This window comes from Podarcis raffonei, chromosome 4 (assembly GCF_027172205.1).
Source record: "Podarcis raffonei isolate rPodRaf1 chromosome 4, rPodRaf1.pri, whole genome shotgun sequence".
NCBI classification, from domain to species: Eukaryota; Metazoa; Chordata; class Lepidosauria; order Squamata; family Lacertidae; genus Podarcis; species Podarcis raffonei.
In genome coordinates, this window is record NC_070605.1 from 87253834 (window position 1) to 87280254 (window position 26421).

General features: G+C 41.5%; 1 protein-coding gene across 2 annotated transcripts in view; it reads right to left on the reverse strand.

Moving 5' to 3' along the window:
* Positions 1 to 26421, reverse strand: part of RBM26 (RNA binding motif protein 26) — a 45857-nt gene that overhangs the window by 17254 nt on the left and 2182 nt on the right. For both annotated transcript variants that reach the window (XM_053384544.1, XM_053384543.1), the window contains exons 2-14: positions 17221 to 17339; positions 15864 to 16000; positions 14824 to 14912; positions 12327 to 12544; positions 10769 to 11029; positions 10247 to 10486; positions 9271 to 9408; positions 8479 to 8619; positions 6680 to 6788; positions 5320 to 5479; positions 3577 to 3741; positions 2428 to 2559; positions 1011 to 1082 (exon numbers count right to left, since the gene is read on the reverse strand). In XM_053384544.1, the coding sequence (XP_053240519.1) occupies positions 1011 to 1082; positions 2428 to 2559; positions 3577 to 3741; positions 5320 to 5479; positions 6680 to 6788; positions 8479 to 8619; positions 9271 to 9408; positions 10247 to 10486; positions 10769 to 11029; positions 12327 to 12544; positions 14824 to 14912; positions 15864 to 16000; positions 17221 to 17339 (1981 nt within the window). The remainder of the gene's footprint in view (positions 1 to 1010; positions 1083 to 2427; positions 2560 to 3576; positions 3742 to 5319; positions 5480 to 6679; positions 6789 to 8478; positions 8620 to 9270; positions 9409 to 10246; positions 10487 to 10768; positions 11030 to 12326; positions 12545 to 14823; positions 14913 to 15863; positions 16001 to 17220; positions 17340 to 26421) is intronic.

Here is a 26421-nt window from a genome sequence, read left to right on the forward strand (position 1 = left end):
GAGTTTGCACACTGGGCTGTCCGTTAACACAACCACACATAGCACTACATTTGTGGGGAGAAGGAAAAACACACAATGCTGTGGGGAGGCCTAAAAGCATAGCCCTGCTCCTTGCTCTACAATGTAAGACATAAACAAAGTAAGACGTAAACAGGGCTTTCAGCTAGCTTTCAGAAAGCTTATAGCACTAAGTGTGAGCAATTTTATCCAAGTCAAATGATCCTGAAGCACATTTCACATACATTGATTCAGCAAAGGCAAGAAGCTAAGTCCACAATCCAAGGGCAGCAGTAGAAGAAGATGCTGCACCCATTCCAGACAACCTCTCTTTCCCCTTTCTATCATGCAGTTTTCACCAAGCAGAACAGAAGAGCTCTAGAAGGGAGCAGCATCTCAATCCTGCGAGACGCAGGTCATGCACCCAAGCAGACTGGGCAAGTAGTAAGGCAACAGCAAAAGCAACACCAAAAGCAAAAAGCAGAACTCAGCAGAAGCTACCCCTCACTCACTAGGAACATTCAGAGTTTTCAGGAAGAAGGCAGCTCACCCATGCAGTTCCAACTCTTACTGAATATCCTAGACCTCCAAAGTAGTAGAATCACGGTAAGGGATGCCTGTCACCAGATCTCAGAGGCCATTTCCAATGGACCATAATTCTGTCCACTCTTCATTCACAGGCCCAATCTCAATTTAGTATTACAAATAACAACCCTGTCATGCAAGCTACTGCCCAAACCACAATCATTTAGGCTTCATGAAGACGCCTATATATACTGAAAACTTTATTTCATCTTAACTTTGTCAGCAAGGTTTAGTTGTGTTCAATTCACTGCAGAGTTCTATTCAGTGGAAGGAGGAGGAGGAGGAGGAGGAAGAGGAGAAGGAGAGGAAGAAGAAGAAGAAGCATGCAATCATTTTGCATTCACATGTTTAATGGACATTAGAAGCACCTATGCTAAGTGTGCATGTGATATTATTGCTATGTGACAGTTCAACGATTATTTCCTTACCTTTTCAGTGGCTGGAGTAGGTGGTTTAGGTACAAAGCCCAGCCTTTCCTTCACAGACAGTTTTGTTACATTCTAGGAAAAACAATTTAAAAAATAGTTTGTGATGATGTATTTTTAAACTAAACACAGGCATTTCTCACTTTAACTGAAGTTATAAGCAAAGCCATTATTTCTTAAGCTTCTGAATTTTCAAATATTCTTTTAAGTTCAGTTAGAAAGGCTGGCCTGGTTGGTAGGTAGGCCGGAGATATGGATCTAGTATAGCCTCCAGGAAGTTGAAAGAAAAGGTGCTTGCAGTGTACGCGAGTAAGGAGACCACTTTAGCAGTCATGGCCAACAGGTTCAAGAATCTGTCCCCCCACCTTTTGCTGGATATGGTAGGATTCAGGAGCTCCATTGCTGGCATGGCAGCTGCCTATCCCAGCAACAAGGAGGTCAAGGTAGTGAAAAGTTGTCAGAGCACATGGTAACACATCCTCCTGCATTATCACAAGACCCTGTAGCTTTGCAGGACCTTGAGGGTTGGCAGAGAGATGTCAGCAGTTTGGAAGCCATGCTACAAAATGCTTGGGAAGAGCAGGCCAATGAGATGCAGCAACAAAGCTTGCAAAAGCGGATGTGGAGAGGCTAGGATGAAGAAGAATGCATCAGGGCATCGATGAACCAACCCCCTTTCCTTCAACTAAGGTCATATGGTTTTCCCCACCCAGGCTGAAGCTGTGCAGTAGTTCTTGTTTGGATAATATACCAAGAACTGCATGAAGACAGATTGCAAACTGATTTAACAAACGTGAATACAATTTGTCAACTCAACAGTGTGCTCTCTGCATTTTCTTTAGAGGGCAAACCATTAGATAATCTTCTACTGGAATTAGGAATTAGCATGCATATATCACAATAAAATAGCAGTGCCACGTCACTACCTCAATCTCCCTAAAACATGTGACAAAATGACATTGCTTTCCATAGTTCCATAAAAACAGAAAATAAAAATTGCTTTGCCCATATTTTTCCACATAAAGAACTTTGCTTAAAGTTTTGCATGTAAAATAATTGACATTTTCCAATATTGGTATGATGTGTATTTTGTATCAAGACTTTTAATATTACGCAACCAGCAGCATAAAAGACAGATCATTCATCTTTGACAAAATAGTTTATCACAAGGGGATTATGTCAGCTATCATCTAGGACTGTGAAAGGGAGTTTTTTAAAGAGCCTATAACCTGGTCCACAAATTGAAACATGATTTTTTTACCAGTAGTCTGTATTAGGGGGAAAACCCATCTATAAATTTCAGTATGTTTATTAAATAAAGGCCACCAATTTCTGCTAAATAGAACCCTTTATCAAAGAGAAAATTTCAGTTTAGTTTTACAGATCTCTTAATATTTTGGAAAACAAATATTATACCCACCTGAACAGCTTCTGTACTGGCACTCTGAGCTTCAGCAGGCTCAATGTTACTGGCAGGTACTGGACCTAATCGTTCCTTGACAGACTGCTTCACAACAGGTAAAATGGGCTGTTGAGCTAAAGGCTGCATTACCTTAAAAAGAAAAGCAGATTTTTATAGCAGCACATGAACATTTCAAAATGAACTTTTCACCCCCAATACCATTTTTAAATGTTTAAGTGCAGATGTTCTCATTCTTCCATTGCTTTCTAAACTACAAGTATTCATCTGCTGAAGAAATCTCCTAAGCTAAGCATCAAATACTTTTGCAGGAGCATTTATATTTCAGTGCAATTGTTTACAAGGCTGCAGTACAAGAGTAAATTCTAAGTCTAAAAATGAATTACTTCAAAGTCTAAACAGTCTGACAGTTTGTTTTTACTAACCATTGTTGGAATAAATCAGAATTCTTCATTCCGATGTCACTAGGAAGTGTAGTTCTAAAGCATAAGGTGAAAAATAATCTCCTTTCATGAAGGAGAAGCATGCAAACCTAAGGCTCATGCAGACTAATTTCTGAAACACTGGACTCTTTGGAACATAAAGCTAACCCATTGTTTGTTTAAATAGTGTGGCTTGTTTGAACATTTGAACTGAACCCAGTCCTGTAGGCTAATCATGGTCTTCTAGCAACAAGCCCTGATGTGAAGCCATGATTTTTTGTTGGCTTGTTTTAACTATAGTTTGGTATTATGCCTGAACAGCCTTGCTTATCCATGGTTTAGTTAGCTACGCTACCCCAGGTACTTGCCAGGCTACAAAGGAAGAATGCAAAAGCAGATGGAAAAGCTAGCAAGCCATGGCTCATTTGTTCATCTATGAGATTACTCGGGGTTGTTGAACAAACCATGGCTTGGAGTTATGTGCAAATGCAACCACTAAATTACATCTGAGCCAGGCTGCTATCTTGTGTTTGTAGCACATCAGATATTAAATGAATAACCACTGCTAACCTTCCAACATTACCCCTGAGGCCTCCTCAAGGGTAGGGTGTTTCTGCATAAATAAACACAAGTATACATAAATGCATATGTGCATGAAAACTAATGTATATTTACGTGGATTTAAAAAATAAACAAAATTAAAACCAGGTTTCTTCTACCCCTTTACCTTCTGTACTGAAGTTGACATTGGTGGAGCACTGCCTTCTCTATGCCAATAGACTTTGATGAAGCGATTATTTAATACTGCTTCTGTGCTCGATATAGCTTTCTTTGCCTCCTCATGGGTAGCAAACTGGATAAGGGCACCTTCTGGATCTCCCTGATAAGCAACCTATGGTTTTCAAGAAAAGCCAAGAATAAGAGCAGAAATAATAACACACAGGCTTGCTGTCCCCATTCAGCCACATCACTTGGGAAAACTGGGAAAACTAACCTCAAACTGCCAACGTGCTAGCAAATGGGTCCTGCCTCAAAGCAAAATGTGTCCTGCCTCAACGATACCTACAGCTATAATCTAAGCAGGCAACAGGAATTGGATAGGGAAGCGGGGAGTAAGTAGCAAGAGAGAACGGAGATACAAGAATAGCTATTAATACAGTCAAACCTCGGTTCCCAAACGCCTCCATTTTGGAACGCTTCGGCTCTCAAAAGGCGAAAACCCGGAAGTGTTCCGGGTTTCAAATGTTTTTCAGAAGCCAAATGTCCAATGCGGCTTCCACTTGAGTGCAGGAAGCTCCTGCAACCCATCACAAGCAGCGCTTCGGTTGTCGAATATTTTGGAAGCCGAGCGGGCTTCCAGAAAGGACTACATTCGACAAACAAGGTTTCACTGTAATGCACTTGGAACACCATTTCTAAATGTACAAACTCTGTCCAAAATGTGCATTAGTACTTTATAAATAGTAGCCTTTCTATAAATATAAATATATATATAAATATATATAAATATAAATAGTAGCCTTTCTATAAATATATATATAAATATATATAAATATAAATAGTAGCCTTCCTATAAATAGGAGCCAGTGTGGTGTAGTGGTTAAGAGCAGTAGTCTCGTAATCTGGGGAACCGGGTTCGCGTCTCCGCTCCTCCACATGCAGCTGCTGGGTGACCTTGGGCCAGTCACACTTCTTTGAAGTCTCTCAGCCCCACTCACCTCACAGAGTGTTTGTTGTGGGGGAGGAAGGGAAAGGAGAATGTTAGCCGCTTTGAGACTCCTGAAGGGGAGTGAAAGGCGGGATATCAAATCCAAACTCCTCTTCTTCTAATTTCAGGCCCTCTTTTTTACTATATATTGGTGGAGGGGATGACAGAACATTATTTTCCAGAGGGTGAAAACAACAACATGGTCACACTTGCCTCCGCACATCCTTCTGTATAATAATTTGATGTGTGCAGAGCTCCTTTCTTTTAGGAACAGCAGTGTAGAAAACCACTGCAAGGCTATCTGAATATGTAAAATATGGCGATTTTGTGACATCAGCATCCCTAGACCAATCATGCTTCATGTCTCTGCACAATCACAAAGACCTTTGCTCTAAGGGATGGCAGTAGTGGCCAAAAGTAAGGAGACAAACTACAGCAGGAGAGAAAGGCAACGGGGCTAAGGAAGTAGGATGAGTGCAGAAAGCATAACCATTTATACTTGGCTGTTTTATTAATGGTAAAGTGGACTAAATCAAAGAATTTTCAGCTCATCCTTATAAAGCAGGGGTTGCTAACCTAGATCCCACCTGATGTTGCTAGACTACAGTTTTTTAATCATCCTTGACCACTGACTACACAGGTGAGGTCTGATGAGAGTCTAACAACATCTGGAAGGTCAAAGGTTGCCACCCTGTTAGAAAAAGCACCCTCATGATCTAGGCTCTAATAATGAGAAATGAAAAAGTCAATGATACCACCTACCTGCAAGTTTACTAAATTTCCAAATTTGCTGAAGTGCTCATTTAGTTTGCTGATATTGTTAAGCTCTGGAGGAACTTTCCTCAATTCAAGTTTAGTATTTTCATTTCCAAATTGCACCTTCTTCTGGAAAGCAGGACTGCTTGTTCTATTAAAGTTTTGCCTGCAATAAAACAATGAGTTGGGGACTGACTTGAGCTACTAGTAGTACGTTAATTTGCAACGGCACAGACAGGTAAGATGTGGAATTTCAGTGAAAACAAGTCTAAAGCTACTTTTTAGGAAATGTTCTGGTGTCAACTGAAGACGCTCCTGTCTCTTCGGGAGACAGATGTGGAGTCTAACAAGACATCTGGTCTGCTGAGATAAGGAAATTGTTGCAGCTGAACAAATGCTTACATATGTTTTTAATCGCTGTTCTGCAATTCTTACTATTTTGTTAACTGCCCTGAGAAGGGCTTTTTAGAAATGCAAAAAATAAAACACGAGAGTGGAAGGAGTGCACATATTGACACCAAACAACTACCAAAGGTAGCAACCCTATGTTCCCTTGGCCACACGGCTAAGGGGCCACAGGATGTTGCAGACCTCCCTCATTGTAGGCAAAGGCCTCCCAATGGTTTGAGTTTGCAGTGTGGATGCACAAAATGTCTCTTTAAAAGGTAAGCAGGGAGGGAGAAGAAACACCAGTTATTCTGGGAGCTGATCCCCTTTAAAACACTTGCATCAACTCACCAGATCTGGGCAGATCTGGGTGGGAGGGTGCTCTGAAATTTTCAGTAATCCAACGCCGAAAGCCTCTTAAGATCACAAGCTTTGTCCACTTTAGAATTTAAGGTTAAAAATGTCTGAATTTCCTTAATTTGCAGATATGTACATATGTTGCCCTTCCTGCTACAAGCTGTAGGTATCCATTCATTTGTGCCTGTATAATTGGCACTCAGAGCAGTGTGACTCCCTCATAGGCCAACCAGGGTTTGCATATACTAATTTACTACAATGTCATGCCATGTTGAACCAGACTTAATCATGGAAACCAAATGCTCAAGACTTAAAAGGATGAAAGTCCTCTCCCCCATAATCTAAAAACACAGAGTGATGGGGAATCAATTGAAAGGCTGTATAACACAATTTACACACCTGATTGTACAGGTGTACGGACAAGTTAAGTGTTGACTACTACACAAAACAACCTGTGACAAACAACCATATCACAGAGAGGGGGATACTCCAAACCAAAAACAGAAATTTTAATTGGACTATCTTGAATGGTTTGGAAATTTGAACACTGGAAAAGCAAACTTGAAACACATTTCATAGTTCAGGCATTAGTATGCAGTTAACACATCTAGCAACTACTCACTTGTCAAACCAATTCTTCTTTGCTGGAACTCCATCACCTGCACCAATAGTTCTTTTTCGGGACTCAGAATCCACCACTATCCTCATGCTGCTTTTATTAGGAGGTTTTTCTGTGTGGAAGAGAAGAGTACACTGATTAATTTTTAAAAGATGTTTGTCTGTGCATTTTATAGTAGGATTTTCTCTCCTTATTACCATCAGCTGACTTATTGCATTTTTGGAACATACTAAGTGGTATACTTCTTCAAACCCAAGGTCCCTTTGGTTCAGCATTGGTCTCCAACAGATACCAAAACCAGATGCTTCAAAAGGAAGTGCAAGAAACCCCACAGGGCAACTATAGAATACATTGCCCAGAAAGCAAGATTTATTTTCAACTCTTAGATATTTAGCAGATGGCTTATGACTTGAGCCCGAAAGGGATGCCTTTGATATTTTCCAATATTTTTGAAAAAGAAGCTAGACAAGAGATGGGGGGCTGTCATAGACACACAGTACAAATATAACATGGGTAGTTCAGGAGAACCTTGTAGCTTTGCCAACTAGTCTCTCTTCCTCCCACACAAATTTACCCTTCTTTTTCAGATCCAACCATGCCTTCCGTTGGTACCCTGAGTTTAGGCAAGTCTTGTTGGCCCCCAAACTGGTAAAAGTACAGCTCCCCTAAACATCTTTCTGAGCAAACTGCCCTGGCCTCAGGTGATTCAAGCTGCAAGCCAGGGAACCAAACCAGTCCACCAGAAAAATGAGGAGTTTTGGCATGCGCAGAAAGAATTAAAGGAGTACCATTCTGTACTGTGTGGTGTATTGCAAAGTGAACCAAAACGCTTTAGTTCCCCACAACTCTTTAAGCCAATTTATAGTAAAGCAAGATGAAGGTCAAACATCATTTGCACCAATCATATATGTAACATGGTCGTTTTATAGTATCCTGAAGCAGCTATACCATTTCTAGTGCCCTAAGTACTGACTCTTCCAAGTTTTCAAAAACACACAATTATGTTTCATAGCAATGATCAGAAGACCAGGTCTCATCATGCATTAGCTGATATCTCTCTCCCTCCCCACGAACCATTTAATTTTAATTTTTCTTTTTTGGTGCATTTTTAAAATCAGATAATGAACTTGTAAAGTGGGACTTGTCCACTTTTATCAATGCAAACACATCTATTATTTTGGATGGTTTATGTACATGTGCAGAACAGTATGGGATTAGCTTCTCCACAGTAGAATACCAGTCAAAAACAAACATACACACACACAAAATCTTGATTTGTTATTTTCTCTACTTTAGAGAAGATATTGTTAACATTTCATAACTGCATAAATACTTCCTTAAATCAGATAAAAGATGTGACATAGCAAAAAGGTATGTTCAAATGATATATTAAGCAAGCTTTTAAAATCTGCCTTTGGGCAGCATGGGAGGCCCCAAGACATCTTACAAATATAAAAGCATCAATAAAATAGGTAAAACTCATACATACAATAATAAAATATCACAATAGCATTAAACCAACATTCAGCTAAAAAATTTACAAAAGCAACATTTTCGCTATGAACAGAGGCTTCCATAATGAGCATGTCGCTGTCAAACAAGTCCTGTATTATCAATATGTTTTATTCTAACATCACAAGTTGGTTAGGCAGCAGAGCTTGGAAAACATCTTGCTCCTAGCAGATTTCAAAATGGCAGAAAACATAACACACACACACCCAGGCAATTATTCCTAGTACCGCATAATAAAACAAGGTGAAGACGAGTCTTGAGAACATAGATCAATAAATCTTTCATGATACCTCTTGGTGGCAGGTCCATATCCCCTGATGTAAGTCCTATCAAATTTGGTCTTTGGGCATGCACTCTGTGTCTATACATGGGCCTTGAAGTGATAGTTATACTTGGTGCTTCAGGATTATAGCCATCTGTGTCGTATGTTTCTGTTAAAGATAAAGTTGTCTAGTTACATTACAATACAGAATGGGTTACATAGCTCCAAATTCAAACAAGGCAGTCTATACAATACTCTCCATATCTATGAAGCTAAAACTATCTGTAATGGACAGATCAAAACCTTCCTTTCCTCTGGACAATCTTTGCCAGGATCCAAAGAGCTGCTTTGGCTCCTCTGTGGAGCCTGTACTAGCTCAGTGGATTTAAAAAATAATAATTCTGTTTTGAATATGAACATCTGATCCCCATGACATATTTCGTATTTTGTAGATTTTATCTTCTTTTTATCCTGTTGTACACCACTTGGATGGCTTCAGGCTATGAAGCATTCATAAATTTGCAAAAACAAAATTTAAAAAAATTTACAAACTGCTTAAGCCCCATGAGTTTCAAAAGTAGTTTGCTGCAAGAAGTTGGCTGCTTGCAAAAAATACATTTCATGTTTCATGGGGCTCGGAACTAATTTTGCAATGCTTTTGATCCTGCTGTCGAGTGTAAAACGACATTCTACAGTTTTATTCTTTGACAATGACAAGTTTCTACCAGATGATGAAATCTATTACACTCCAATTGTCCACTGCATCTCTCTAAGGATAATAAGACTTTCTTTATCATGAGTAAATATTCTAGTACTGCACCTGTAAAAAGAGAGGGTGGAGCAGGCAGTGGCTGGTGATGAATACCGGTTGTTACAACCGTAGGAACAGAACTAGTTGCAGAATTTGGGGGAGCATCCATACCAGAGGGTTGCAAAGGTGGGAGAGGAGGTGGTGGTCCTGCCAAAACCAGAAATAATTTAATACCAAAAGTGAAAAGAAAAAAGCAACCACATACAGCACAAAATATAATATCCTGACCATTGACAGCACTATGGATCTTCAGAGGTAGACAGCAGCATAAAGGCAGACATAGGGATAGAAGAACTCGCTGTTTAGCTTCTGGCTGTTTAATTAAGGCTATCCTCAGTATGTAAATAAAGGTCCTGGATGTTTTAACCAATGTTTAACAAGTGTACAGTCACCAGGGAAGCTGCTTGCCGTACTATGTAGGTTCACCGTAAAAATAGTAGCATGCTGTTCCCTAGTAGTGTAAGGTGAGGAGTAAAAGGAAAGAGTAGTAGTGCTTGGTTGGTTAGATTTCAGCTTGGTGCCTGAACCACAATTAGTTCAAACTTTGGCCACCAGAATTTTAAATGCAACAGGTAATAGAGACAATATAAACACTCATCCTTAGAGATACAGCTGGTCTGAATGCAAATTTAATAAATGTGCCAATTTTGACCTTTAAAGCTTACGAGATCTGCACCATTATACCTAAAAGTACGCTACTTTCTATATTTTCCCTCTCCCAGGCAGTGAGACCTTCTGTGCTTGGTTTGCTGAGGCCCTTGTGCTTTAAGATGTATCAAGTTGCTGCAAAACCTAGGGACTTCTCAGTAACGGAAATCCAGTTATGGAACTCCATGCCGCAAGATATTTTCTTGTCTTCTTCCTCATTTTTAAGAAAACAGGCATTTCCCCCAATTTGGTTTAGAAACATTGTATCTGAACAGTGTTTTAATGGGTTTCAACATAGTACAGAACGTTATTTTGAAATTTAAAAGGTACATCCTACCTGTAACAGGTGGAAGGCTGGGTGGCAAAGGGCCTGGAGGTGGAACAGGCGGTCTAAGGTTTACAGGAGGAGGAGTAAGAATAGGAGGCGGTGGAGGAAGTCCTGGAGGGGGTGGTCCTTCAACAACCGGGGGCTGTGCTGGAAAAGGCAGTATGCCTGGAAGGTTCACATCTTCTACAACTACAGGGTCACTTCCATGATCAAATGGACACATATCTCCTCTCATACAGAAACCCTTTTCTGAAAAGTTAAAACAGTACGTTACCAGGATGTTCTGAGCAGTGCAAATTAATAGCTTTCCGTTCAGTTTCGGAATTGAGTTCATAAACCTTCAATCGCAAAGAAAGCTCCACCCATTTTTACTTTTTATGTTTCACTTGTAAAACAATAAAATGAAATACGAAATACTGAGGATAAGAAATAGTTTAGAAGAAAAAATTTAAAATGTCTGGAAGATATAATGGTTATTGTCATCAATGCTCAGCAAGGCAATGGGATAGATAACTCGTTTTTTGTTCTTACCATCATAGTCTCTGCAACGTTTCTTTGGCAGTGGAGGTCTCCCATAGGAATTGTGGTCTAATTGTTCTTCATGAAAATCTGACCAACTTTCAGTAGTATTATTTCCATGGTGAGCAGGAGCGATAACCGTTATAGTGCTACTTAGTGTAGGGGCAGGGTAATGGCTGGATGAAATGTTTGTTACAGAAGAAACAGGAGTATAGTTGTTTTCTAATGGCTCTGTTCTGTCCAAGTCATATTTTGGTTTCCCTATATCCCTTTCTGCAAAGAAGAACAAGGTATCCACATTATGTCAGTAAGATAAGTATTACGCAAACTGATGAACATTTTTAAAACTAAAAAAAACTCCCAATCCCAGCTGGTTTATTGATCTGAAAGCATGTAGGACAGCCAATGGCAATCTCAAATCACATTTACAAAATACAATTGGCTAAGTGTCTTAAATACTGAAACACATAAATAAAGCCCTTTATTGTGGGACAAATGAAGTATCAAACCCAATAACTTCTTATGATGTCATTTCATCAGATTTCACCCAGAGAGAGATCTGGAGGAGGCCCCATGTGTGTGCTCTTCTTCCCCAATAATCTCACCACGGGAAGAAACGGGCAAGTGAACCAGAAGAAAGACCATTCAAATATATAGTTTTTCTCAGTTCAATTGCTCCTTTGCACCTCTAGTGTACAGAGTGTGGAAAAAACATGCGAAGGAAAGCAACAAGAATGTGTCTGCTCATCCAATGCATGAGAACAAACACCATCAAACACCATGGTTAAACTTCTAAGTATATATCCACAGGATGGAACTGTACTTAAAACGTATGTGTCTTAGAACACACTTGTGTGGCGTATTTGTATATTATTGTCCTGGTACTTTCAAAAGAAATCTTCATAGCTTTTCTAGAGCATAAACATAATCATATATATTTATTCCTACTTTATATCCTGCCTCTCCTTTGAGGATCCCAAGGCAGCACATATGATTCCTCTCTTCTCAGCGGTATCCTCAGACTTTTGCAATGTCCGGCATTGGACAGAACATGAATGATCATCTGAATTTATCAAATGATATCTAACCACATATATTGAAAAGTCTCCGGTAAGCAAGTCTTATCCATCCAAACCTAGAATCATAGAGTTGGAAGAGACCACAAGGGCCATCGAGTCCAACCCCCTGCCAAGCAGGAAACACCATCAGAGCACTCCTGACATATGGTTGTCAAGCCTCTGCTTAAAGACCTCCAAAGAAGGAGACTCCACCACACTCCTTGGCAGCAAATTCCACTGTCGAATAGCTCTTACTGTCAGGAAGTTCTTCCTAATGTTTAGGTGGAATCTTCTTTCTTGTAGTTTGGATCCATTGCTCCGTGTCCGCTTCTCTGAAAACATTCATTTTCTACAGAGTACCAATTTGTAGTTTGGAGACAGTCCTACACTTATTCATTCATTTATTTATGTTTATATACTGCTTGATTGTAAAAAAAACAACAAAAACCTTTAAAGCAGTTTACAAAAAGAATTGCAATGTTGCAAGTCAGCATGTGCAGAGCATCGCTCACCTCTGCTCCTTGTTCTACTTCTACTTCGACTCCTGCTCCTGTCGCGGTCTCGATCCCGCAACCTCTCCTTGCTCCAGCTTCTACTGCGACTCCTGCTGTAGCTCCGGCTCCGCCCCCTTCTTCTGTTGTAGCGGTCTCTATAGGACTCTCTTCGCGGGGGATTCCGGTCGTAGTCTCTCTTGCGAGAACGCTCCTCTTTCTTTCTTTCATCCCTGCTTCTAAATATTTTGGATTGTTACACAGAAATAAATTCTAGGCTCTAAACAGAAAATTCATACCAAATATAAGAGTGTAACCATTTGTATCAGAATCAGTGAAAATATTTTTAAAATGAACACAAACAGTATTTTAAGTGCCAATTCTGGGCAAAACAAACTTTGAACCAGCATCAGTTATCACCTACCACTGGCCATTTTAAAAGCTATATAGTTTGGGGCAGTGCTATTTTTCTAGAAAGAGAGGTGCTGGAACTCACCAGGAACACGTTCCTTGTTCGTTTATAATGACAATGGCACCCACCAAAGAGGTGGTGGAACTAAGTCCCGGTGAGTTCCAGTTGAAAAAAAAGCCCTGGTTTGGGGGCTTGTTCCGGTATCAATACATCGCCCAGGACTGGTCTGAGGGCCAGAGCACAATGGCATCTTTCTGAGCGGTATATCATGAGTGAAACCAGCACCGCTCTGGAGTCCCTCTGCTGCCAGCACTCATGAGGCACCAGGGGTCGATGTAGCTTGTTCCCCCCCCCCCATTTTCCATCATTGCGATGCATTACTATATTGTAATGTTTGGCTGGTGATACATTGTGATGTTGAAAGGCGGTATCGCCCAGCTTTAACTTACACTCCTATCCCCCCCCCCACCATGAACTCCCCATCGATGCAAGAACATGCTATGCCATTTGAGTTTCTGAGCTCAAGGACATGAAGCTCTGTTACTGCATATTAGAAGCAAACTGGAATACCAATAGCACAGTGCCAGTGTAAGAAACTGAGATAGGAAAGCTAGGAGCTCCATGACACCTTAAACCTAGGTCATGGGCGCATCAACGGAATGTCTCAGCGCGCTGTTTTATAACAAGAATAAGGTAAAGGGACCCCTGACCATTAGGTCCAGTCGTGGCCGACTCTGGGGTTGCGGCGCTCATCTCACTTTATTGGCTGAGGGAGCCGGCATTTGTCCGCAGACAGCTTCCGGGTCATGTGGTCAGCATGACTACGCCGCTTCTGGCGAACCAGCGCAGCACACAGAAACACTGTTTACCTTCCCGCCAGAGCAGTACCTATTTATCTACTTGCACTTTGACGTGCTTTAGAACTGCTAGGTTGGCAGGAGCAGGGACCAAGCAACGGGAGCTCACCCCGTCGTGGGGATTCGAACCGCCGACCTTCTGATCGGCAAATCCTAGGCTCTGTGGTTTAACCCACAGCACCACCCGCGTCCCTTAGATAACAAGAATACAAAGCTGAAAATGAATGAACTGCAGCTAAAATATTATGCTCATTTTTCACAGGTCTCTTCTCCAGTCTTCAGAGAGTAGCTGGAAGTGGGGAGGCAGAAAAAAGTCCTCCTTTCCTTCCATTCTGAAGTTTTAATCTGAAATCTCAGGTGCAGTACTGCACCCAGAGCGGAGAAGCTGATCACACTAATGACATTCCATGTCACAAAATGCACCTAGAACAATCCAATTTTCGAGCTGCACAGCAGACACCCTCCTCCTCTCATTGGAAACACAGGAGCAGAGAAAAAAGTCCGCCCCGAAGAAGACTCTTACAAGAGAAAACAAAGCAAATGAAAGGGGAGCGAATACTTCAAATAACCCAGCAATGTATTGTAAAGTGGCTTATATTTCCACTGTTTAATATGCAGCCTAGACCTTCATGAGCTCAGACATTCTAAGCGGTAGCCAAGGCAGGAATTGGTTCCATGAAAAATGGATGCATACCAAAGGCAAAACCTAATTCAAATGCAATAATCTGTGCATAGTTGGGTGCTTTCCTGCAGATGCAGGTGTTGTGCATTTTCCCCAATTTATCATACAAAATGTATATTGACTCAAGACAATCACCATCCGTTTAAGTGGGTGTAAAAAACACTGATGATGCAGAGTTGTAGGAAAATTCAGAGGTTGACAATTTTCTAATACAAAATTCACTAAGGTGCTCTTTAACTTCAAAACTGTCAGGTGGAAGGAGATAGCTATGTTTGAAAGCACACTCCCTTATGTATCTATAAAAACTACATTAAAAACTACAAAATTTGGATTGTGCTCTGTATGTATTACACATGGGAGACTTGCTCATTTATACCTTTGTATCCTTACCATATAATTTGTTTCAAACTGCTATTACGGCAAACAATGTTTGCTCAAAACATTTATACATGCTCAAAACATTTATACATGAAAAAGGAAGGCAAAGCCAGTAAAAAACAACAGCATGAGAACTTTATTAAATAACCTCTCCTAGTTTTTACTACAAGGGACAGAATACATGATCACCTGGTTTCTCGATAGCGTGAACTTGACTGAGGGGGACTATGGTTTAGCCTTCTAGAAAACTTTTTCTCTCGCTCTTCCTCTTTAATGACCTTGATAAAGAAGGAAAATGAAAATGAGACAAGAGTACAGCACCCAGAAAAACATCCAGCAACCAAACAAAATAGAACCATTTCAAAACCCTTCTCAAGAATTCTATGCCAACCTCAGCCCTCAGAACTGCACATCTTTGTAACAAAGAAGATGCTTTGACATGAGAATTTGAAGTTTAGAAGAGGCATCAGGCAAAAAAATCCACTTCTCCCATTCCTTGGGTTAATTAACAATCAATGGCCTTTTAAACTGGGAGGTATTGCTTTTGTTTGCTACCATGGTATGTCCTTTTGTGTTTTTAAATTGCAAATCGCTCTGTGAACTTTGGATGAAGGGCGGTGTAGAAATTTAATAAACATAATAATAATGAATAATACAACAAATAAGGGTTTTTAGACATACTGTATTTTTTGCTCTGTAAGACTCACTTTTCCCCTCCTAAAAAGTAAGGGAAAATGTGTGCGCGTCTTATGGAGCGAATGCAGGCTGCGCAGCTATCCCAGAAGCCAGAACAGCAAGAGGGATTGCTGCTTTCACTGCGCAGTGATCCCTCTTGCTGTTCTGGCTTCTGAGATTCAGAATATTTTTTTTTCTTGTTTTCCTCCTCCAAAAACTAGGTGCGTCTTGTCGTCTGGTGCGTCTTATAGAGCGAAAAATACGAGTATATGTGATAATCCACTCTTGCTCAGGGTTCTCCAAACAAATATTGCACCTGTAAATACTAGTCTCACACCCTCGATCCAATAGTAACACCCATAGCTTCATTCTCTAAGGTTCACTATATCATGTATTAACTTCACCAAGTGAAGTTTATCCTCAACAATCACCTATCAAAAGTATTGAGCTTTAAGAAATTGGCATTTAAATGCATTGTAACTGAAAACAGATTAAGCATACAGACGGAAATTGCAAGATACGCATTAAGAAGAGGATGCATGACTGATGCCTACCTCTTCCTTCTTAGTTTCTTTTTCCTGATGCTGAAAAAAGTCTGATTTCAGGCTTCCCGATGTCGGCTGCTCCGGTGGAGGTAGATAGCTCTTTGTATTCACAGCATCAAAAAGTTTTTCTACGAATATCTGGGTCTCTAAAACAAGATCCAAAGGTAACACTTGACAAACAATTTCTATGGCTAGTATTACTCAGAATTCAATTAGCCATTTTGCATTGGTTGAGCAAATGGTCACTCTTCTGTTTGCTTGGAGTACATGACAACTGTAGGCAGTAGAGAAGACCTACAGTAAAACCAACCCTTTCCCATCAATGGCACAGTGCTATCCCCAAAACCCATCCCTGGAGCTTTCAATCTTGAGAAAAGCAGGATCAGGCATTCATCTGCCTCCTCAAGTGTTGGCACACTCTTTATAGACAGCACATGGGAAAAGAGCAGTTCTGGCAAGCAGAGCACAGAGGAGAGAAGTATATCTACTATGCACTTTGGAAAGTTTTGTTCGTCTGTTCTCTATAGGTTGCTTCTTGATATACTGTCACCAAACTTGGTAGAAGAATGCCCAAGGTGGGGGTGATAGTCTCCGTCAATGTTTGGATGCCAGGAGCCATTTTGAATCAAGATGGTAGACTAAAACACAACTTTGGGTTGACTACATCCAATTTTTGGTGTGACAGAAACAAACTCACAGATTGCACTATTCATTCAAAATCACAAAATGTTTGGGTTTCTAAAAATGCCTGGGGAGTGCTCTGTAATTGAAAGCATTTGATTTATTATATTTACAGTCATACCTCAGAAGTCAAACACCTTACGAGTAGACCGTTTTGGCTCCCGAACGCTGCAAACTCAGACGTCAGTATTCCAGTTTGTGAGTGTTCTTTGGAACCCGAATGCCCGACGCGGGTTCCGCAGGAGCTTCCTGCAGCCTATCAGAAGCCACAGCTTGATTTCTGAACATTTTGGAAGTCAAACAGACTTCTGGAACGGATTCCGTTCAACTTCCCAGGTACGACTGTATTTTTTATATATCTAAGGCATCTACTATTTAATTCTTAGTATTTCTAATACTTAATTCTAGATGATGATCCAATAACCACTCAAAAGGATTCAGAGCTTCCAAGAGTGAAACATATGATGCATTTATTTTCTACAACAGGATTTGAGTATCTGTAATGTCTCTTACATGTTATACACTACTTTATTTCTTTGAATCAACAAATCTGTTGGGTTGCATACTTTATTGTTCTATTTAATGCAGAGCCATTCAGCCCAGGATGCAATAATAATCATATACAATTAATTCAAGATGGAGTCAGAATTCAGAACAAGTCAGTGATATATTTACAAGAGCTTACCCTTTTGAAGAAACACATCCAACTGATCAACACATAATGCCCTCAGTTCTTTCTCACTTTTATCCTTCTTTACCAAAGCAAGAACATACTTAGCTAGAGCTGATGGGTCTGCATCACATCTGTAAAAGGAGCAAAACAAGACTGCTGTCAGTAATGAAGATATCCTAAAAAGTTAACTCGAGCTGGTGCAATATGCCCAGGGTGTTCCGTATCTTTACACTTTCATTTTGCATTGATGTGTGCTATATAAAATGAATCGTGTCAACTTCTACTGAAAAAGCCAGTCTATGAGTTTCATCAATTTGTTTTGCTTCACTGCATTTTGGACCACTGTTGTGCTCATGGCTGTTCCCATCCCTTAACAAGGGTTACCCAGCCTTCAGTGACAGGGTCAAAATGTGTAAGGTTGACCCAAAATGCTGGGCATTGTGTACCCTTCAGCCAGGCTTTCTGCAAAGTATTAAATCCCCTTTGCCCCAATCATTAAAATACAGGCATGACCATTTTAGGAGCATTCAACCGATGTGTAATTGCCAACACTTGGGAGCTTTTGGATGTGGGATGGGGGCGGGGCAGAACAGGACTGGCTAATATATGCTCCGCCGACATGTACAGGGGGGCAAGAACAGAATCCCCACGCATTATGGTCACTGCCTGTAACATTTTGCTAGTTAGTAAAGGAATTGTGGCCTCTGCTGTTCTTACTTATTTAAAAAAAAGGTGGGTGAAGTTTCATTGGAATAGTTTTACCATTGTGATGTTCATTTTATCAATGATAATTACTGGGCTTCTAGCCATTAGTTACTGTTCTGCAGACTATATGTAATTAGCTGATGAGGTATGACACAGAGAAAAAGAGAACCGGCTAATACTAAACATAAAAGCATTTCATGGCTAACCAAAAGTTGTCTCAAGGACAATCACATTGTCACTTCTTTCTTAACCATCCGTTGACAAGTGGGGTTAAATGCACCCCAACAGCACTGAAAAAGCATTCATAAAACTTTTGGGTTCTTCCACAATTCAATGTTGCAAATAGTCCTCAATGATGAAAGGTTGTGGAATACTGTTATATATTGATATTTGTATGTATTTAGCTTGTTATAATACAGTTCTATTTAAAAAAACCACTATGGTGAAGTATAAATTGCCATAGGTTGTTTCTGTGAGGATTAAATTGTGGAAAAATCAAGGTTTTTACTTTTACAACTTTTGATATCAGTTCTGCCACTACTGTAGTAACTGAGAAACCATAAAAGCTGCACGATAAAGTCCAAGAAGTCAACATGATCCCAAGACATTCACTTCCTTTAACACCACCACAAATGGTATCAGGGCAGGGTCAATAACATTCCACACGTTTACCACCAAATTGCTTTAGAGTTCCAGATAAAGGGAGATCTAGGCTTTTCAATATGCTCATACGCGTCATCTTCAAATTTACCATACTTATCCAACTAGAGTATCCTTAAGGTGTAGGTGTGATACACGACTGGCATAGGGTTCAGCTGAAACTTTACTAACTTGTTTCATCATTGTGCATCTATCTAAAGGAGACTAATTTCAGTCTCTCTGTGGAGGAGTGTGATATTCCATCTAAACAAGTAATGTTCTCTGAATGTCATGATCAAAGTAGTCTTAAAGAGATGGTTCAAGGAAACTGGGAACACCTGAAAGCATCAATGGTCTTTGCAAGACTGGATGTTCTTTTAAATTAAAAATTAACTTTACACTATTTTAAATATTCCTTATCCATCATGTTCTTCAAGACAAAACAGTTGGTCACTTGCACAGAGATTAGAAAAAACACCGAACATAATATTAAACATAAGCACTTCCCATTCTTAAAAACAAGATACAAGGTGTATCTTGCCACCCAGAGTGGTGGGACAACCCAATCAGACAGGCGACATACAAATAATATAATTTGTTGTTGTTGTACTGAGAATAGAGCCACTGAAATTAATAGGTACATTAAATTTCAATGGGTCTACCAAAAGAACTTAGCTAGCTACACCCCACCATTTTGAGGCACTTAAAAATAGTAACAATACAGTGATTGAGTACCAAGTACCGTATTTTCCGGCCCATAGGGCGCACCTAGTTTTGGGGGAGGGGGGAAATAAAGAAAAAAAATTATTCCCCCCCCCCCAGGCGCAGGGCTGGGGCGGGGGAAGCCAGAGCTTCCCCCGACCCCAGAACAGGTTGCTATCTGCAAGCCTAGGGAGCCCGGGGGGAACTCCCGCGGGCTCCCAAGGCTTGCGGATAGCTTCCTGAAGCCTGGAGAGCGAGAGGGGTGCGCACCGACCCCTCTCGCTCTCCAGGCTTCAGCGAAAGCCTGCATTCGCCCCATAGGACGCACACACATTTCCCCTTCATTTTTGGAGGGGAAAAAGTGCGTCCTATAGGGCGAAAAATACGGTAACTGAAGTTTGTGAAATATGGTATAGGATACCTTAAAGCAGTGGTTTTCAACCAGTGTGCCATGGCACCCTGGGGTGCCTTGAAAGAAGGTCAGATGTGACACAGGCAACACTGGCCTCAATCCCTCTTTCCTCCCCTCCCTCCTCTGATGCCTTCTCATGTGTCTGCCTCCCAAGGGCTTTCACAGCTGTTTGTTGCAGCAGCCCTGGCTACTAGCTCCCCAGGCGAATGGTGTCTCAGGGACTGGTCAGGGGGTGCTGATTGCCAGATGCTGAGGCAGCCTTGGAGCAAGCAAGCAGGCGAGGGAGCTCAGCCAGCCAGGCCGCCAGGTCCTTGCTGTTAGGAATGGACAGACAAGTGGGAGGCCTGGCAGGCAGGCACGGTTCTGCCTTTCTTGTGCTTGCTGTGTGCAAGGCCTGCCGAGGAGTTGACTGTCTGGTTCTGAAAGGGAGCCTTTCCACCACACAGACCCAGCAGCACCCGCTGCTGCTATTGCTGCCTCCCAAAGTGAGTAAGGTGCTGGCCTCATGTTCACCTCTGGCCAGTCTCCGTTGGGCCACCAAGGCTGGGGGCATCCTCTTCCCAGGCCCCTGTGAGGCAGTGTGAGGAGACACCTCTCTTTGGGGCTGGGGGGGGGGAGCTCAGAGACCAGGGGTGGCAGTAGTGACTGCCAGGAGGACTCCCAAGGACAGGTAAGAGGAGGTTGAGGAAACACTCCACAACGGAGGGTGTTCAAAAAAGGGTAAGAGGCTGCCAGTTCTGCGAGAAAGGGGTGACATAACTGGGCTCCTGAGCCCCACAGGGGTGCAGCAGAAAAATGGAGTTGGTCAAGGGAGCTATGGACTCAAAAAGGTTGAAAATTTCAAAGTTAACAGTGAAAGGTCCCCTACCAGTATTACGTACATTAAAATTTCTAAGCATTTCAGGAATTCATACATCTAATATATATTCTGCACAGTATATGGCCACTGAATTAATGTTTCATAGAATCATAGAATTGTAAAGCTGGAAGGGACCCCAAGGGTCATTTAGTCCAACCCCAGCAATGCTGGACTCTCAACTAAATCATACATGACAGATGGCCAACCAACTTCTGCATAAAAACCTCCAAGGAAGCAGACTCCACCACCTCTCATGGGAGTCTGTTCTACTGTTTTATCTTCTGGAAACCACCTCCTCCTCTGTTGAATTTACATTGTTCTCTTCTGTTTGGAACAGTTTACATACATTATCATTGCAATTGCTTTATCTGTTTTCATAATTTTGCATTTTATTGTTGTAACCCATCCTGGGACCTTACAATGAAGGGTGCATAGGAAATCTTAAAGATAAATAAAAAAATGTGAGCTTCTCAGAAATTCAACAGTCTGACTCAAGCATGAAAATCAAGTTGAGTAAAGAGGAAGGTGAGCCAACAATGGTGCTGGAATGATAACGAAAGACCTTGTAGGGGCTGGTTGCCATGATGATGTCCCTTGTTGTGTACCCTTTAAAACCTTTACCATACGAAGCTTCCCGTGTCATGATTCCCCTGGATGCATCAAGTTCAGAAGCTTACATCTGCTTCAAATGTTTCAAAACCAAGCTAGACTGCAACACACACTTGTTAAAAATCACGGTATTTTGCAGTTACTCAGCAAACCTTTCGAGGCTGGAGAGTTTACACAATTACACGGTACAAGATTAAAAAGCTTTAAAAAAGAAGTCATTTAAAAAATGGAAGTTTAGCTCTCTTGTCAATTACAGACATTCTTCCAGTTTTTATATAGCTCAAACTCATTCGAACTATTTACATACAACATTTACCATTTTTTAATTGACTTGTTGACAAGAATCTTGTTGCCAATATGGCATAGCATCATAATTTGTTTAGCCATCTGAGCAAATATTTCCAGAAATCAAGTTTCAGAAGCCTAATGAAAGTTATAAATGTATACCCCAGTTCTGAGCTACAAACTCTGCCCACTCAGCAACATTCAGTTGTACACACTTTATCTTTGTATTCTTTTGCATAACATTTTATAAAAGTGGTGCAAACAGCAAAGAACAGATCCAACTACTAGTCGCTTACCTGCAACATTATATTTTCCAAACATAACAGTTTTTAATGCTGTTCCCTGGGAGCAAAATGAATGGGTCATCCATGCAACTTGCTTATATATTAAACTATGAACTATGTATAAAGAATCCAAATGACATGAAAAATGTGAGAAAAACTAAGAAAACAGGAGACCAAAAACTTTTAGAATATAGGAAGAAAACAAATCCTCTCAGGAAGTTAAAAAAGAAAGGAGGACCAAAACAGGCAAGTGCAGAAATTCATTACAAAATAATGTCCATCATGCTGTATTTACTTGAATCTAATGCTCACCTTTTTTTGCCAAAAGAAGTTGCAAAAATTAAGGTGTGCATTAGATTCTATGGCGCATTTAAATTCACCAGCAAATACTTTTTCGGTTTCAAGGTTCTGAAAATTGAGGTGTGCATTAGATTCAATGGCGTATTAGATTCAAGTAAATAAGCGATCTCCTTCTTCAAAGATTTCTATTCCACATTGTGACGATTCAGTCAAGCCATTTTATCATTTATTCAGGCAATGTAAATGGAATAGAAATTTCTTTGGCTCAGAAATGTATACAATGCATTTCAATAAATGTCTGCATCATTTTGAAGCTTTGCCTCCTTTTGGGGACTTGCAGGCCTCTCAATGCTGCCCTTCCTCTTCCTGCCCAAAGAGTTCTCCTACACACCGCTTATTTACGGTAATATAAAAGATGGGAAACCAAAGTAATAATAAAACCATGAACTACATTTAAACCATCTCCTTGATTGTATTCCCGTCATAATGAATTACAGCAACAAAATCCCAGGGCATTTAACAAGCAGAAGGAACACTTTCCATTTTAATGAGCCTATGCTTCTACAATGTCTCTGTACAATACAAATGTTTAACCATGATTTCCCAAAATAACTTGAGTTAGAAAATAGTAAGCTTGTGCAAAAAGTATCATTCCAAGAGAACTAAAGGGCAATAGGCTGAATATCCTGAAAAAGCCAAATCAAACAAGTAGTTCAAATGAGAAATAAATATGATTGAAAATTCCAGGGAGCACTGCAGTGAATCAACACGGCAACAACAATGACTGAAAGTGTTTGCCCAGTCTACACGGACAGCACCTCCAGGGATGCTTTTAAACTAGGAGACAAGTATATTAACAAGGAAAACAGGGAGAAAGACTGTTCAGAATAATAATCGAAACCTATTTTCACAATAACCATTCCATATTTACTTATTGTGTTCACAAGACTGCTGTCTTATGAGGACACTCATCTTTTATCAGATAGATTCTCCATTAAGAAAATCTACCATATTTGAAGTGGCATCGGTAGCCATATGAAAGAAAAGTTTATGCATGTTTCTTGGAGAGATTGATTGCAAAGAAGTCTCCATGCTTGGTATCAAAAAGTGATATTAAAAAAAAAAGGATTCCAAGTCAATGTTTTCCTTCGCCACATATTTATCTGCAAAGAATAGCCTGGGTCCACACATGCAGAACTATAAGATGGGAATGGGAATGGCAGAACACACCATCTCACTTCAGACGATGGGATGAATCACATTTTTTAAAGCTCTCTGGTGTGAAAAAAAAAGTGTGCCCATCCAGTGCAACAAGAACAAGGCTGAACTAGAATCTTTCTCCATGGTGTGCTACTATTACTTGCAAACGTATCTATGCAATTTGCTACTCACTTAGGGCTGGTAATAATCGTTTCCAAAGATCACCCGAAAGTTCAAGGTGAACCTACCCAAGCAACTATTGCTGCACTATGCTACTCTGCCCCAAGTAGGTAAATAGTGAAATGCTACAATGGTTGTATTTATTCCCTCAACTCTACCTAGATAAGACCTTTTGCTTGTTAAGAAGGCTAGACAACAGAGCATTAGGACTGCATCAGCAGCAGTGCTGCATTTCCCGGCTCCACAATTAACAGAAAAGTACTATGCAATATAGGAAACGACCATACACTTAGTCAAAGCAGCTCAGTATTATCTAGACCCGTGATTCCCAAACACTTTCCCCTCTATGAACTACCGTATTTTTCGCACCATAGGACGCACTTTTTCCCCTCCAAAAATGAAGGGGAAATGTGTGTGCGTCCTATGGTGCGAATGCAGGCTTTCGCTGAAGCCTGGAGAGCGAGAGGCATCGGTGCGCACCGACCCCTCTCGCTCTCCAGGCTTCAGGAAGCTATCCACAAGCCTTGCGAGCCCGGCGGGAGTTCCCGTGGGCTCACAAGGCTTGCGGGCAGCAGCCTGCAGCCCCGGCGAGTGTCCGCAAGCCTTGCGCGCCCGGCGGGAGGTCCCGCCGAGCGCGTGAGGCTTGGGGCAGCAGCCTGTCGCCCGAAGCACGGGGAGCCCTCCGGAGGGCTCTCCGTGCTTCGGGCGAGTGTCTGCAAGCCTTGCGCGTCTGGCGGGAGGTCCCGCCGAGCGCGCGAGGCTTGGGGCGGCAGCCTGTCGCCCGAAGCATGGGGAGCCCTCCGGAGGGCTCTCCGTGCTTCGGGCGAGTGTCTGCAAGCCTTGCGCGCCCGGCGGGAGGTCCCGACGGGCGCGCGAGGCTTGGGGCGGCAGCCTGTCGCCCGAAGCACGGGGAGCCCTCCGGAGGGCTCTCCGTGCTTCGGGCGAGTGTCTGCAAGCCTTGCGCGCCCGGCGGGAGGTCCCGCCGAGCGCGCGAGGCTTGGGGCGGCAGCCTGTCGCCCGAAGCACGGGGAGCCCTCCGGAGGGCTCTCCGTGCTTCGGACGAGTGTTCGCAAGGCTTGGGGCGGCAGCCGCGGCTGGGGGGGGGAATAAATTTTTTTTATTCATTCCCCCCCCCCCAAAAAAAACAAGGTGCGTCCTATGGGCCGGTGCGCCCTATAGAACGAAAAATACGGTACTTGAAAATTAGACTCTTGAAGGGCCACTTAATGATTTCCCACACCCCCGCGTGCCTATTGTAGCTATTGTAATGCACTATGCGAAATGATGTGTGATTTCTATTTGCATTTTAACTGCTTCTTTTGTTTCTTATCCAACACTGATTACAAGTTGAAGTCCATAGAATTCCACAGAATTCACAGGCACACTGTGGAACAGCAGAATGATGTTTGTGGACCACAGTTTGTGAACCCCTGGTCTAGACTGACAATGGCTCTCCAGGGTTTCTAGCAGGAATTTCTCTTAGCCCTACCTGGAGTTGCCAGGGATTGAACCTCCGTGCAAAGAAAATGTTCTACTTCTGAGCTGCAGCCCTTCCCATTTTATGAAGTGGCTACATGTGTCCTATCTCTTCTGTTCTTAAGGCAGAGAGCAACCACAATGCGGTGCCGCTTTTCCAAACAAGATGCAGCAGATGACCAACCACTCTTGAAACCTAACTGCAAACCTGCACAAAAATATACATATCTGACCAAGGATTTCAAGATTTCCCCTTGTTTGCACATATACACATGAATGTTTCCACACACAGCACACTTCACTGGGCACAACAGTTAAAGAATCGTCTTGCATTTTTAGTACAGTGGTACCTCGGGTTACATACGCTTCGGGTTACATACGCTTCAGGTTACATATGCTTCAGGTTACAGACTCCACTAACCCAGAAATAGTACCTCGGGTTACGAACTTTGCTTCAGGATGAGAACAGAAATCGCATGGCGGTGGCACGGCAGCAGCAGGAGGCCCCATTAGCTAAAGTGGTGCTTCAGGTTAAGAACACTTTCAGGTTAAGAAAGGACCTCCGGAACGAATTCAGTATGTAACCAGAGGTACCACTGTATTTATTTGGCACCCAAAATCACACCTTTAGAATCTACCTGGTCATCTGCTCCTTCCAGGACGTGTTAAAAAAGCTCCTATTGCATTTCCAGCTAGGGTTCACTATCCTCAGCCAAACAAATCAGCTCTTGCAAAGAATGTAACAATTTCGGTACAAGGTCCCTACTTCTGCATTTGAAACAAGAATCCCTGGCGTGACCAAAAACTGGACAATCTGAGAACCAATGATAACTCTTTATACCATTTCTTATCACGCTGGTTAGGGAGGCTTAATCTGCACACAGCATAAGATTGTTAATCTCAGGGTTGTGGGTTTGAGCCCCATATTGGGCAAGGGAGTCCTGCATTGCAGAGGATTGGAATAAATGATCCTTGGGGTACCTTCCAACTCTACAATTCTATAATCCCAAAATGTAGTTACACATCCAGAGATCAACTTACAGTGTTCAACTTCTGAGACAATGCAAAGGAGAAGTGCAGTCATTAAATTTTCTTATCATGTTTTGTCCATTCTGCTTTTATGCAGTAAGTTTTATTAAATTATTTTTTGTTATGTTAAAAGAATTACTGATTCTTCATCGAAGGAGTATTTCCACTGTACCAACACCCTGCTTTGCCACAAATCACAATTCCTGCATGTTTTTCTACATATCAGCTGCACAGTGCAAACCCTTTGAATTGGTGGTAGCCCGGAAATAGCTGGCAAGAATAAACATCTGTTAAAAACACACTGCACTCTCAAACTTTGGTGTCAACAATTCAATTCAAAGCACCAAAGAGTGAACCAACAATTCAATTTAATACATTATTAGGCAAGCGTCTCAAACAGGCAAGAACGACAGTTGACATTTTGAAAATTTCTTGCAACTGAACTTTTACTTCTACCCTTTAATTCCTTGCTCACAAGGAACTGTGAAGCATATGACTTTATGACAGAAGTGCATAAAGCACTTGTTAATTAA